At 29.7% G+C, this 15443-nt stretch overlaps 1 protein-coding gene across 2 annotated transcripts in view; it reads right to left on the reverse strand.

Moving 5' to 3' along the window:
• Positions 1–1324: 1324 nt before the first annotated feature.
• The window catches only part of LOC119610159, a 49595-nt gene continuing 35476 nt past the window's right edge, over positions 1325–15443 (reverse strand). Inside the window, exons 1-4 of one of the 2 annotated variants that reach the window (XM_037965283.1) lie at positions 11348–11899; positions 3056–3738; positions 1750–2012; positions 1325–1688 (exon numbers count right to left, since the gene is read on the reverse strand). In XM_037965283.1, coding sequence (XP_037821211.1) covers positions 1435–1688; positions 1750–2012; positions 3056–3738; positions 11348–11899 — 1752 coding nt within the window. In that variant the 3' untranslated portion in view covers positions 1325–1434. Of the gene's footprint in view, positions 1689–1749; positions 2013–3055; positions 3739–11347; positions 12028–15443 lie in introns of those variants that run through there. The other variant, XM_037965282.1, reaches the window with a different exon arrangement.

A 15443-nucleotide genomic window follows, 5' to 3' on the forward strand; every position in this document is an offset into this window, starting at 1 on the left:
AATTTGTTAGGTTTATCAATAGTGTAAATATTTGTAGGTTGTCTAAATTATATATGAGCATAAATATCAGAGAGCTTTTAGAAAAGTAGAACTTAAAGTTCTAGGAAAATTTGTATTAATTAGTTATAAAACTAGTTCTAGAGTTTATGTATTTAGCTTTTTATAAATATAACTTTTGAAATGATATGAAAAGCGCTGAAATAGGTAAACTTACTTTAAGCTCGTAGAATCTACTGGCGTACTACATTCTGAAAGATCTGGTTAAAATAAGAAGATATTGCATTTTGAAGTTTGTATTGTCCAAAAAATTGGAGGGTTCGCTAGCATGGGGGTAAGGTGGAGATCGTATAATATCCCCTTATTTGAACCTGATTAAAACTAGATTCTACGACCTTAAATTTAAGGGTCTCGGCATCTTTCTGTGTCAATTTATTTAACAGAATTTGACTAATTTAGAATTATCAAATACAACTCTGTACTTTTGATTATAATATTTCTGTATCATCTAAACATTTAAAAGTTTTAACATTTATTGCTATATATTTTTTAACTACTCTCTTATCTTCTGAGAGAGTACTTTTTAATTAAAATTTAATTTTAAATAATTTATTTTGAAACATACATAGAGTATGTTCAGGAAAGTTGTTTAACATCGGGAATTGTATATAGGCAAGTATTAATTATAAGAGTCAGTTTAACGACAATAACGATTTTTTTTAAAAAAGAAACATCAAATAAATTATTCACGCTATAAATTCTAAACGAATATTTCGTATGATTATGTAAATGTTTATGTATACATATATGTACAAATGATTATATATAATATATAGTATTTTATTATATATATTTTGATTATATATTTTACATACATACACAATAAAAAGTTAACTTTTCTAAATATAATTTGTTCAGCTTAATTTTAAATATATTTCGAATATTTAATTAATGTAAATAGGCTATAATTAGTTTTAATAAATAGTTCATATAATGTCGGTCCGTATTAAATCTAATATTAGCATTTTGTAGAGAAAAGTAGAAAGTTTAACAAATAATTTAAGTTTTTGATTTTGTTTAGTTATAGAAAAAGCTTAGATTTTACAGATATTTTGAAAATATTTATTATTTTTACATTAATATATAGTTAAGTATATATATAGTATTTATACAGACTAGAGAGGATTTAACTAGATTTATATACAAAAATTTTCAAGACACTTTTTACTGAACCATTTTGTAAAAGTAAAAGAAAATTAAGATTATTTGAGTTCTACTATATAATTGAAAAAGTAACTTATTAATTACTTAATAAGTAGCAGGGAAATTATGGTTCAGAGATAGGAATACATGTTTTTTTGATTTACAGACATTATGGGAAATAGTCTATTTTACGAAGACATTAAGAAGTTAATATATGTATATGGTCAAACCATTTCAATACAAATAATGCGATGAAGCCTGAGCTCTATATTGTTTTGGTGTTAATTTTATTAATTTCGGATTGAAAGCCCCCAGCTGGGCTTCATTTGTTGATGAGGGTGCTGGCGGTACGGGATTCGAACGAAAACGTGTACGTAAGAATTTTTGCATTGAACGTAAACGTATTATGGGAGCACAGGGAGATTGTCGCAGGCTATTATGATTGAGGGCCCAATAAATGATGGGACTTAAAGCTGAATACATGTAACCTGTTAAGGAAGAGTTAAAATAAAGTTATTTGATTCAAAAATTATTTTAGATTGTATTTACCCAATAATAAATTAAAATATCTTGATGACTTTTTGCAATATTCTTTGTAACCCATTATTTTATAAATCACACAGAATACATGAGGTGCCCAACATGCTATGAATATTATAGCTGAACCTATAAGCATATTAGCTAGATGTCTACGTGATCGTAAAGTTGAGGTTTGTGGTAGCGGTATGCCAGGTGTGGCCACTCTTCGGCCACGCTGTGCTGCGCGTGCCATACGTTGTCGTTGGGAATGTTCGCGTATTTCACGCATTGCTCTGAAATTGTAAAAACGAACGGTTAATTAATAGAGTTCTAGTTGGGAGGGTATTATGGGTTTGTGTTAATGTTTGTAATGCATAGGTATAGGGTTCCGATTAAACTATGTCCTTGTGATGAAACTTCCGGACGCAATTTTGCAGACATCATCTATTGCACCATATTGAAATCTGCCCATTATATCACATAGGCCCATCCAACTCGGCCCTCAAAAAACCTACTTACTTTCTAAGCAAGTCACTCTTATTGATATTCTTATTCTTATTCTTATTATTATTCTTATTCCTATTCCTATTCTTATTCTTATTCTTATTCTTATTCTTATGCTTATTATTCTTATTCTTATTCTTATTCTTATTCTTATTCTTATTCTTATTCTTATTCTTATTCTCATTCTTATTCTATTCTTATTATTATTCTTATTCTTATTATTTTCTTATTCTTATTCTTATTCTTATTCTTATCTTATTCTTATTCTTATCTTATTCTTATTCTTATTCTTATTCTTATTCTTATTCTTATTCTTATTCTTATTCTTATTCTTATTCTTATTCTTATTCTTATTCTTTTCTTATTCTTATTCTATTCTTATTCTTATTCTTTTCTTATTCTTATTCTTATTCTTATTCTTATTCTTATTCTTATTCTTCTTCTTATTCTTATTCTTATTCTTATTCTTATTCTTATTCTTATTCTTATTCTTAGTCTTATTCTTATTCTTATTCTTATTCTTATTCTTATTCTTTTCTTATTCTTATTCTTATTCTTATTCTTATTCTTATTCTTATTCTTATTCTTATTTCTTATTCTTATTCTTATTCTTATTCTTATTCTTATTCTTATTCTTATTCTTATTCTTATTCTTATTCTTATTCTTATTCTTATTCTTATTCTTATTCTTATTCTTATTCTTATTCTTATTCTTATTCTTATTCTTTCTTATTCTTCTTATTCTTATTCTTATTCTTATTCTTATTCTTATTCTTATTCTTATTTATCTTATTCTTATTCTTTAGTTTTAATCTCAAGAATTATTACTCACCTTGGTGATATGGGATTTTTCGATAAAATAACATTACGATTACTTTGTGCAGCACTTCTCGGATTTAAGTTCTGCATTTGTATATCGCCACCATTGGAGGTGTCATCCGTCGCACCACCACAGCCTGCCTGATGGGCATTCGCAATACCCGTTACAATCACCATATGAGTTTGACGACGTAAAATGGGCATCGGAAGTGGTAGTTCACCATGAGCGGCACGTGCTGTCAACGAGAGAGCACACAATTTCCGTCGTACCCCATAATGATTGAGTAGAACACCCAAACCAGGTAAAATGAAAACAATAAATGTGTGTATTAAAATGAATACAACAAATACAGGATTGGCACCCGGATCCGAGTGGCAACTTATGCTAACGTTGGGAAAATCGGCGGAGGGTGTGAGGGCGGTGGTGGTAGCTGCCATTAATGATGTCGTTGATGAAGATGTCGGTGGAGATGTTTTAATGGTGGCATTTTTCATAACAACTGTTCTTGCCACAATTTTATAGATAAACAAAAACGGAACACTGACAATGGCTGATGTCAACCATGAGAATACTGCCAAGGAAACATGTAAATAGCGGCGTTGACGTAGTTGTGCTAAACGCGGATGTTTTACGGTGGCATAACGATCCAGCGATAGTAAAAAGAATGATAATGTACTGGCGGCAACTGGTGTAGCCTAGAAAAAAAGTAGTAATATAGAACATAAATATTAAAATTGAAAATAAAAACATAGCACATAAAATACATAAAACAGGAAACGGAAAAGAATTAAGTGAAAATGTTCATATTTTTAAGTGTTTTTTGTTTTTCTTTTTTTTCACTCGCTGACGTTATTATTGAGGTTAGTAAAAGTTTTTAAGATTGAAATGACCTTTTAAGGAAAAATATTTATATGTATGTATTAGAAATACCGTAAATAAGTTTATTGTTTAAGTTTTTTAAATGAGATTTTATATTTTAGTATGAAATAAGTAATAGAACTGTTATTTACGACTGTGTGCAAGTTTAATATATCCTGCAATACAGTGGGTGTTTAAATGTTGTTAAAAATTTAAGGAGAAACAAAGACCTATAACGAGCATTATAGAGGTGATATCTTGTTTCCTAAGTAATATCGATTGTTGCACTCCCTAAAAGGGGTTTTACAGCGATTCTTCGGCATTGTGATCTCGAGACTATAAGCTAGACTATTGACTAGACTATAGACTAGACTATAGACTAGACTATAGACTAGACTATAGACTAGACTATAGACCTAGACTATAGACTAGACTATAGACTAGACTATAGACTAGACTATAGATTAGACTATAGACTAGACTATAGACTAGACTATAGACTAGACTATAGACTAGACCTATAGACTAGACTATAGACTAGACTATAGACTAGACTATAGACTAGACTATAGACTAGACTATAGACTAGACTATAAACTAGACTACATAGACTAGACTATAGACTGACTATAGACTAGACTATAGAACTAGACTATAGACTACTAGACTATAGACTAGACTATAGACTAGACTATAGACTAGACTATAGACTAGACTATAGACTAGACTATAGACTAGACTATAGACTAGACTATAGACTAGACTATAGACTGACTATAGACTAGACTATAGACTAGACTATAGACTAGACTATAGACTAGACTATAGACTAGACTATAGACTAGACTAGAGACTAGACTATAACTAGACTATAGACTAGACTATACTAGACTATAGACTAGACTATAGACTAGACTATAGACTAGACTATAGACTAGACTATAGACTAGACTAGACTAGACTATAGCTAGACTATAGACTAGACTATAGACTAGCTATAGACTAGACTATAGACTAGACTATAGACTAGACTATAGACTAGACTATAGACTAGACTATAGACTAGACTATAGACTAGACTATAGACTAGACTATAGACTACTATATACTAGACTATAGACTAGACTATAGACTAGACTATAGACTAGACTATACTAGACTATAGACTAGACTATAGACTATACTAGATAGACTAGACTATAGACTAGACTATAGACTAGACTATAGACTAGATCCCTTTTTAGTTAGTTAGTTAGTTAGTTAGTTAGTTAGTTAGTTAGTTAGTTAGTTAGTTAGTTAGTTAGTTAGTTAGTTAGTTAGTTAGTTATAGTCTATAGTCTAGTCCATAGTCTAGTCTATAGTGTAGTCTATAGTCTAGTCTATAGTCTAGTCTATAGTTAGTCTATAGTCTAGTCTATAGGCTAGACTATAGACTAGACTATAGACTAGATCCCTTTTTAGTTAGTTAGTTAGTTAGTTAGTTAGTTAGTTAGTTAGTTAGTTAGTTAGTTAGTTAGTTAGTTAGTTAGTTAGTTAGTTAGTTAGTTAGTTAGTTAGTTAGTTAGTTAGTTAGTTAGTTAGTTAGTTAGTTAGTTAGTTAGTTAGTTAGTTAGTTAGTTAGTTAGTTAGTTAGTTAGTTAGTTAGTTAGTTAGTTAGTTAGTTAGTTAGTTAGTTAGTTAGTTAGTTAGTTAGTTAGTTAGTTAGTTAGTTAGTTAGTTAGTTAGTTAGTTAGTTAGTTAGTTAGTTAGTTATAGTCTATAGTCTAGTCAATAGTCTAGTCTATAGTGTAGTCTATAGTCTAGTCTATAGTCTAGTCTATAGTTAGTCTATTAGTCTAGTCTATAGGCTAGACTATAGACTAGACTATAGACCTAAGACTATAGACTAGGCCTACAGAACTAGACGATAGACTAGAACGATAGACCTAGACTACAGACTAGATTCATAGACTAGACTATAGCCTAGACTCATAGACTAGACGTAATCTAGACTATAGACTAGACTAGAGACTAGACTATAGCCTAGACTGTAGACTAGACTATAGACTAGACTATAGAACTAGCACTGATAGACTAGACTATGGACTAGACATATGACTAGACATGGACTAGCATATAGACTAGACTAACTCTACTAACTAACTAACTAACTAACTAACTAACTACCTAACTAACATAACTAACTAACTATAACTAATACTAACTAACTAACTACTAACTAACTAACCTAACTAACTAACAATAACTAACTAACTAACTACTAACCTAACTAAATACTAACTAACTAACTACCTACTACCTACCTAACTAACTACTAACTAACTACTAACTAACTACTAACTAACTAACTAACAACTAACTAACTAACTAACTAATAACTAACTAACTAACTAACTAACTAACTAACTACTAACTAAACTAACTAACTAACTAACTAACTAACTAACTAACTAACTACTAACTAACTAACTAACTAACTAACTAACTAACACTAACTAACTACTAACTAACTAACTAACTACTAACTAACTAACTAACTAACTAACTAACTAACTAACTAACTAACTAACGAACTAACTAACTAACTAACTACTAACTAACTAACTAACTACTAACGAACTAACTAACTAACTAACTAACTAACTAACTAACTAACTAACTAACTAACTAACTAACTAACTAACTAACTAACTAACTAACTAACTAACTAACTAACTAACTAACTAACTAACTAACTAACTAACTAACTAACTAACTAACTAACTACTAACTAACTAACTAACTAACTAACTAACTAACTAACTAACTAACTAACTAACTAACTAACTAACTAACTAACTAACTAACTAACTAACTAACTAACTAACTAACTAACTAACTAACTAACTAACTAACTAACTACTAACTAACTAACTAACTACTACTAACTACTAACTAACTAATAACTAACTAACTAACTAACTAACTAACTAACTAACTAACTAACTAACTAACTACTAACTAACTACTACTAACTAACTAACTAACTAACTAACTAACTAACTAACTAACTAACAACTAACTAACTAACTAACTAACTAACTAACTAACTACTAACTAACTAACTAACTAACTACTAACTAACTACTAACTAACTAACTAACTAACTAACTAACTACTAACTAACTAACTAACTAACTAAACTAACTAACTAACTAACTACTAACTAACTAACTAACTAACTAACTAACTAACTAACTAACTAACTAACTAACTAACTAATACTAACTAACTAACTAACTAACTACTAACTAACTAACTAACTAACTAACTAACTAACTAACTAACTAACTAACTAACTAACTAACTAACTAACTAACTAACTAACTACTAACTAACTAACTAACTAACTACGACTAACTAACTAACTAACTAACTAACTAACTAACTAACTAACTAACTAACTAACTAACTACGAACTAACTAACTAACTAACTAACTAACTAACTAACTAACTAACTAACTAACTAACTAACTAACTAACTAACTAACTAACTACTACTACTAACTACTAACTACTACCTAAGCTAACAACAACTAACTAACTAACTAACGAACTAAATAACTAACTAAACTAACGTAACTAACTTAACCTAACTACTAACTAACTACTAACTAACACTAACTAACACTAACTAACTAACTACTAACTAATAACTAACTAACTAACTAACTAACTAACTACTAAACTAACTAATCTAACTAACTAACTAACTAACTAACTAACTAACTAACTAAACTAACTAACTAACTAAAATAAAAAATAACTAACTAACTACTAACTAACTAACCTAACGAACTAACTAACTAACTACTAACTACTAACTAACTAACTAACTAACTAACTAACTAACTAAACTAACTAACTAACTAACTAACTAACTAACTAACTAACTACACGAACTAACTAACTAACTAACTAACTAACTAACTAACTAACTACTAACTAACTAACTAACTAACTACTACCTAACTAAACTAACTAACTAACTAACTAACTACTACTACTAACTAACTAACTAACTAACTACTAACTAACTAACTAACTAACTAACTAACTAACTAACTAACTACTAACTACTACTACTAACTACTAACTAACTAACTAACTAACTAACTAACTAACTAACTACTAACTAACTAACTAACTAACTAACTAACTAACTACTAACTAACTAACTAACTAACTAACTAACTAACTACTAACGAACTAACTACTAACTAACTAACTAACTAACTACTACTAACGAACTAACTAACTAACTAACTAACTAACTAACTAACTAACTAACTAACTAACTAACTAACTAACTAACTAACTAACTAACTAACTAACTAACTAACTAACTAACTAACTAACTAACTAACTAACTAACTAACTAACTAACTAACTAACTAACTAACTAACTAACTACTACTAACTAACTAACTACTACTAACTAACTAACTAACTACTAACTAACTAACTAACTAACTAACTAACTAACTAACTACTAACTAACTAACTAACTAACTAACTAACTAACTAACTAACTAACTACTAACTAACTAACTAACTAACTAACTAACTAACTAACTAACTAACTACTAACTAACTAACTAACTAACTAACTAACTAACTAACTAACTAAATAACTAACTAACTAACTAACTAACTAACTAACTAACTAACTAACTAACTAACTAACTAACAACTAACTAACTAACTAACTAACTAACTACTAACTAACTAACTAACAAAGTAAATAACTAACTAACTACTACTAACTAACTACTAACTAACTACTAACTAACTAACTAAATAACTAACTAACTAACTAACTAACTAACTAACTAACTAACTAACTAACTAACTACTAACTAACTAACTAACTAACTAACTAACTAACTAACTACCTACTAACTAACTAACTAACTAACTACTAACTAACTAACTAACTAACTAACTAACTAACTAACTAACTACTAACTAACTAACTAACTAACTAACTAACTAACTAACTAACTAACTAACTAACTAACTACTAACTAACTAACTAACTAACTAACTAACTAACTAACTAACTAACGACTAACTAACTAACTAACTAACTAACTAACTAACTAACTACTACTAACTAACTAACTAACTAACTAACTACTAACTAACTAACTAACTAACTAACTACTAACTAACTAACTAACTAACTACTAACTAACTAACTAACTAACTAACTAACTAACTAACTACTAACTAACTAACTAACTAACTAACTAACTACTAACTAACTACTACTAACTAACTAACTAACTAACAACTAACTACAAAGTAATACACTAACTAACTAACTAACTAACTAACTACTAACTACTAACTACTAACTAACTAACTAACTACTACTAACTAACTACTAACTAACTAACTAACTAACTAACTAACTAACTAACTAACAAGTAATAACTAACTAACTAACTAACTAACTACTAACAAATATAACTAACTAACTAACTAACTAACTAACTAACTAACTAACTAACTAACTAACTAACTAACTAACTAACTAACTAACTAACTACTAACTAACTAACTAACAAAGTAATAACTAACTAACTACTAACTAACTACTACTACTAACTACTACTAACTAACTAACTAACTAACTAACTAACTAACTACTAACAAAGTAAATAACTAACTAACTAACTAACTAACTAACTAACTAACTAACTAACTAACTAACTAACTACTAACTAACTAACTAACTAACTACTAACTAACTAACTAACTAACTAACTAACTAACTAACTAACTAACTAACTAACTAACTAACTAACTAACTAACTAACTAACTAACTAACTAACTAACTAACTAACTAACAAGTAAATAACTAACTAACTAACTAACTAACTAACTAACTAACTAACTACTAACTAACTAACTACTAACTAACTAACTAACTAACTAACTAACTAACTAACTAACTAACTAACTAACTAACAAAGTAAATACTAACTAACTAACTAACTAACTACTAACTAACTAAAACTAACTAACTAACTAACTAACTAACTAACTAACTAACTAACTAACTAACTAACTAACTACTACTAACTAACTAACTAACTACTAACTACCTACAAAGTAAATAACTAACACTACTAACTAACTAACTAACTAACTAACTAACTAACTAACTAACTAACACTAACTAACTAACTAACTAACTAACTAACTAACTACTAACTAACTACAACTACCAAGTAATAACTAACTAACTACTACTAACTAACTAACTAACTAACTAAAACTACTAACTACTAACTACTAACTAACTAACTAACTAACCTAACTAACTAACTACTAACTAACTAACTAACTAACTACTAACACTAACTAACTAACTAACTAACTAACTACTACTAACTAACTAACTAACTAACTAACTAACTAACTAACTAACTACTAACTAACTAACAACTACTAACTAACTAACTAACTAACTAACTAACTACTAACTAACTAACTAACTACTAACTACTAACTAACTAACTAACTACTAACTAACTAACTAACTAACTAACTAACTAACACTAACTAACTAACTAACTAACTAAAAACTACTAACTAACCTAACTACTACTAACTAACTAACTAACTAACTAACTAACTAACTAACTAACTAACTACTACTAACTAACTAACTAACTAACTAACTAACTAACTAACTAACTACTACTAACTAACTAACTAACTAACTAACCTAACTAACTAACTAACTAACTAACTAACGAACTAACTACTACTAACTAACTAACTAACTACTAACTAACTAACTAACTAACTAACTAACTAACTACTAACTAACTAACTAACTACTAACTAACTAACTAACTACTAACTAACTAACTAACTAACTAACTAACTAACTACCTAACTAACTAACTAACTAACTAACTAACTACTAACTAACTAACTACTAACTAACTACTAACTAACTAACTAACTAACTAACTAACTACTAACTAACTAACTAACTACTAACTAACTAACTAACTAACTAACTAACTAACTAACGAACTACTAACTAACCGAACTAACTAACTAACTAACTAACTAACGAACTAACTAACTAACTAACTAATACTAACTAACTAACTAACTAACTAACTAACTAACTAACTAATTAACTACCTAACTAAGTTCGGATAATTTCATATGGTAGTTTGAGTCTCGGTCGATTCATATTGAATTACACATATCCGCATGAATTTTCCATAATTTCAAATCAATCTGATGACGTAGGAAGCAAAAATTGTCTTATTTAAAGTACCTTTTCTGCGGATCATAATGGAGCCAGATGGATATAAATTTTGTGTTCTTCACTAGCACTCGTAAACTCTTTAAATATTAAAGGAAAGACACTTACCTGTATAAAATCAATCACTTTACAAAGTTCCAGAGGTAAAGTTTTCGTTTTTCGATTCATGGCTAAGTTCAGAAGAGTAACCGGTGCCGATATACCCGTAACCAGCAGATCTGCAATACAAACAGCCAATAACAAAGGATTTCGTAATCTCACCGACGAAGCCGAGCATAGTGTTAGCAAGAGAGTAGCATTTCCCAAAACACCACCAAATACCACCAATCCATAGGAAATGGCCATAAAGAGTAGGGTAAGCGAGGGTATTGTATGTTCATCACGATCACCATCATAGGGATTAACATAAGTTAAATTGCCAAAATGATCATAATCTAAAACACCAACACTGGCTTCAGCAGTGCCCGTACTAAGACCCTCGGAAATATTGCTCTCATCCAGACTTTGTTGCAGAGCAGCCAAATTTAAAAGTTCTCTACTATTGCTGGTCTCCTGTACCGTAAGACCCGAATCAAAGTTGACGACCTGTTGTTGCTGTTGTTTGGTCAAATGATGACGATATGTATTCTCCCACCATTGTTGTAAATTATTGCTATTCATGGTATTGCTGCAAGTCCACTTTTATTCTAAAATACTTGCTGCAGTTGTTTGCTAATGAGGAGGCGAAGTTGGAGAATGATGATGATGTTGATGATGAGGTTGTCTTTTTTTTTCATTTCATAAACATGCTAAAATTAATAAAGCAACAATTGCAAATTATTACAATAGAAAAGAAATAAATGAAGAAATAGAAGGAGCATAGTATAGGAAAATTAAATAAATGTTAAGAAAACATTTACCCTTGTTAAACTAACTTTATTATACATACAACAATAATAACAACAGCAAACTACTGGCAAATATTTTGTATTTATTAAAAAAGTTTAACACAATGAGGGTAAAGAAATGTAGGAAGAATTTAAAAAACAATATAAGTACTAAACAAAAAAGTACAAGTAATATTGTGAAAAGAATATTATAGAAGAGCATGAAATGGGAGATAAAGTTAAATGTCGTTAACTTGGTTAAAAGTCAAACACGAGCTGTCTGTCTCTTTGTAATACCCGCAAACTCACATTAGTTGTTTTGTAACATTACAATATTCAATTACTTGCACGCTACTTGTTGACATTGTTTAAGAAAATTAATGAAATTTAAAAGTACAACTTGTTTAATACTTATGGGGATGTTTAGTTTTTTTCTTAAACATTTTAATTTGGCTTTAATACGATTATACGCTTGTTGCTAGGCGGTTCAATAATGGTTGTATCAAAGTTTATATGACTTTATTAAGATCTGATTTCTAACACACATCAGGTTTTCCAGATATCTTAGCCGAAAGTTGGAGACGTTATAACAGCTCGTAGTCAGCTTTCGTTAAAACGTATTACTGAAAGTCAAATTAGTAAGAATCTCTCTGACTTCTATTCAGTCATAAGACCTATTCAGATCCATGACCTTGTCAGATGGAAAACGCTAAAAACCATAACACACTTGTCCATTTTGTACAGAAGTATAAATAATGGTTTGTCTGGCTATAACTGTCTCAATAAGCTTAAAACCCCCCAGAGCTAGATACACCACCTCTTGCCGCTTATTCGTCAAGTGCATTTATACACTGATCCTCAAAATATATGACAGCCGATTTTGAGGCTGCAGTCTTACAACTATCAGTGCTCCCTAGTCTAATGAAATAAGGTCGAAAAATTAGTCTTCAAGATATGAAGGTTTTCTGGAAAATGCGTAATTAAGGGATCAAACTGTATGTATGTATATATCCCTGGACGCGATATCAAACAAGAATGACGATTGGTTGAAAGAAGAAACAGAACTTAAATATACCGTACTTAAGTTACCTTTAAAGTGCACCATGAATTGCACCTAAAAAAAAGCATTTAAACTAAGTACTTTCTTGTAACATTTTATTAGTTTTGAATAACTTTTACTAACAAGCATTTAACTTATAGAGTACTTATAAATAAATACAATTTTCAACTATTAGTAAAAAACTTTATAAAGGTATTTTTTTCTATCAACAAAAATATTCCTAACAAACTTTTGCGAACGTCACTATTTCCGAAAGTTACCCACAAGTCTGCACCTCATTTGTACAACAATTTAAAACTACCTTTCTTCGTAAAAGGTAAAGAGTGCAAGTTATAAAATAAAACATATTTTTTTATTTTGAATAATGGCAAAAGTTTTCAACTAGTGTTTTTTTGTAATGATTCTTCTGGTGAACAACATTTATTTTGCTTCTTCTTCACTGTACGGTCGCTGAGTATTCAAATAACGTTTTAAATTTCATTCATGGAAATCTAACAAGAGTGTAAATAGGTTTGAGTTTTTTAAATATAGCAGACTCAGTACTACTCTGAATTCGAATCTTCCCTCAAAATTTCTCAATAATTACAGGTTTTCGAAATTTCAGTTCTAGTTCAGATCTAGTTTAGTTCTAGTTCAGTTCTACTCCAGTTCTAGTTCACTTCAGTTCTAGTTCAGCTCGAGTTCAGTTCTAGTTCTAGTTCAGTTCTAGTTTAGTTCTTGTTCAGTTCTAGTTCACTTCTAGTTCAGTTCTAGTTCAGTTCTAGTTCAGTTCTAGTTCAGTTCTAGTTCAGTTCTAGTTCAGTTCTAGTTCAGTTCTAGTTCAGTTCTAGTTCAGTTCTAGTTCAGTTCTAGTTCAGTTCTAGTTCAGTTCTAATTCAGTTCTAGTACAATTCTAGTTCAGTTCTAGTTCAGTTCTAGTTTAGTTCTAGTTCAGTTCTAGTTCAGTTCTAGTTCTGTTCTAGTTCAGTTCTAGTTCAGTTCTAGTTCAGTTCTAGTTCAGTTCTAGTTCAGTTCTAGTTCAGTTCTAGTTCAGTTCTAGTTCAGTTCTAGTTCAGTTCTAGTTCAGTTCTAGTTTAGTTCTAGTTTAGTTCTAGTTCAGTTCTAGTTCAGTTCTAGTTCAGTTCTAGTTCAGTTCTAGTTCAGTTCTAGTTCAGTTCTAGTTCAGTTCTAGTTCTGTTCTAGTTCAGTTCTAGTTCAGTTCTAGTTCAGTTCTAGTTCAGTTCTAGTTCAGTTCTAGTTCAGTTCTAGTTCAGTTCTAGTCAGTTCTAGTTCAGTTCTAGTTCAGTTCTAGTTCAGTTCTATTCAGTTCTAGTTCAGTTCTAGTTCAGTTCTAGTTCAGTTTCTAGTTCAGTTCTAGTTCAGTTCTAGTTCAGTTCTAGTTCAGTTCTCAGTTCAGTTCTAGTTCAGTTCTAGTTCAGTTCTAGTTCAGTTCTAGTCAGTTCTAGTTCAAGTTCTAGTTTTCAGTTCTAGTTCAGTTCTAGTTCAGTTCTAGTTCAGTTCTAGTTCAGTTCTAGTTCAGTTCTAGTTCAGTTCTAGTTCAGTTCTAGAATTCAGTTCTAGTTCATTTCTAGTTCAGTTCTAGTTCAGTTCTAGTTCAGTTCTAGTTCAGTTCTAGTTCAGTTCTAGTTCAGTTCTAGTTCAGTTCTAGTTCAGTTCTAGTTCAGTTCTAGTCGTTCTAGTTCAGTTCTAGTTCAGTTCTAGTTCAGTTTCTAGTTCAGTTCTAGTTCAGTTTCTAGTTCAGTTCTAGTTCAGTTCTAGTTCAGTTCTAGTTCAGTTCTAGTTCAGTTCTAGTCGTTCCTAGTTTCAGTTCTAGTTCAGTTCTAGTCAGTTCTAGTTCGTTCTAGTTCAGTTCTAGTTCAGTTCTAGTTCAGTTCTAGTTCAGTTTAGTTCAGTTCTAGTTCAGTTCTAGTTCAGTTCTAGTTCAGTTCTAGTTCAGTTCTAGTTCAGTTCTAGTTCAGTTCTAGTTCAGTTCTAGTTCAGTTCTAGTTCAGTTCTAGTTCAGTTCTAGTTCAGTTCTAGTCAGTTCTAGTTCAGTTCTAGTTCAGTTCTAGTTCAGTTCTAGTTCAGTTCTAGTTCAGTTCTAGTTCAGTTCTAGTTCAGTTCTAGTTCAGTTCTAGTTCAGTTCTAGTTCAGTTCTAGTTCAGTTCTAGTTCAGTTCTAGTTCAGTTCTAGTTCAGTTCTAGTTCAGTTCTAGTTCAGTTCTAGTTCAGTTCTAGTTCAGTTCTAGTTCAGTTCTAGTTCAGTTCTAGTTCAGTTCTAGTTCAGTTCTAGTTCAGTT

This window comes from Lucilia sericata, unplaced genomic scaffold (genome assembly GCF_015586225.1).
Source record: "Lucilia sericata isolate MDLA Ls3-8-SP2 unplaced genomic scaffold, ASM1558622v1 Contig001129F_arrow, whole genome shotgun sequence".
NCBI classification, from domain to species: Eukaryota; Metazoa; Arthropoda; class Insecta; order Diptera; family Calliphoridae; genus Lucilia; species Lucilia sericata.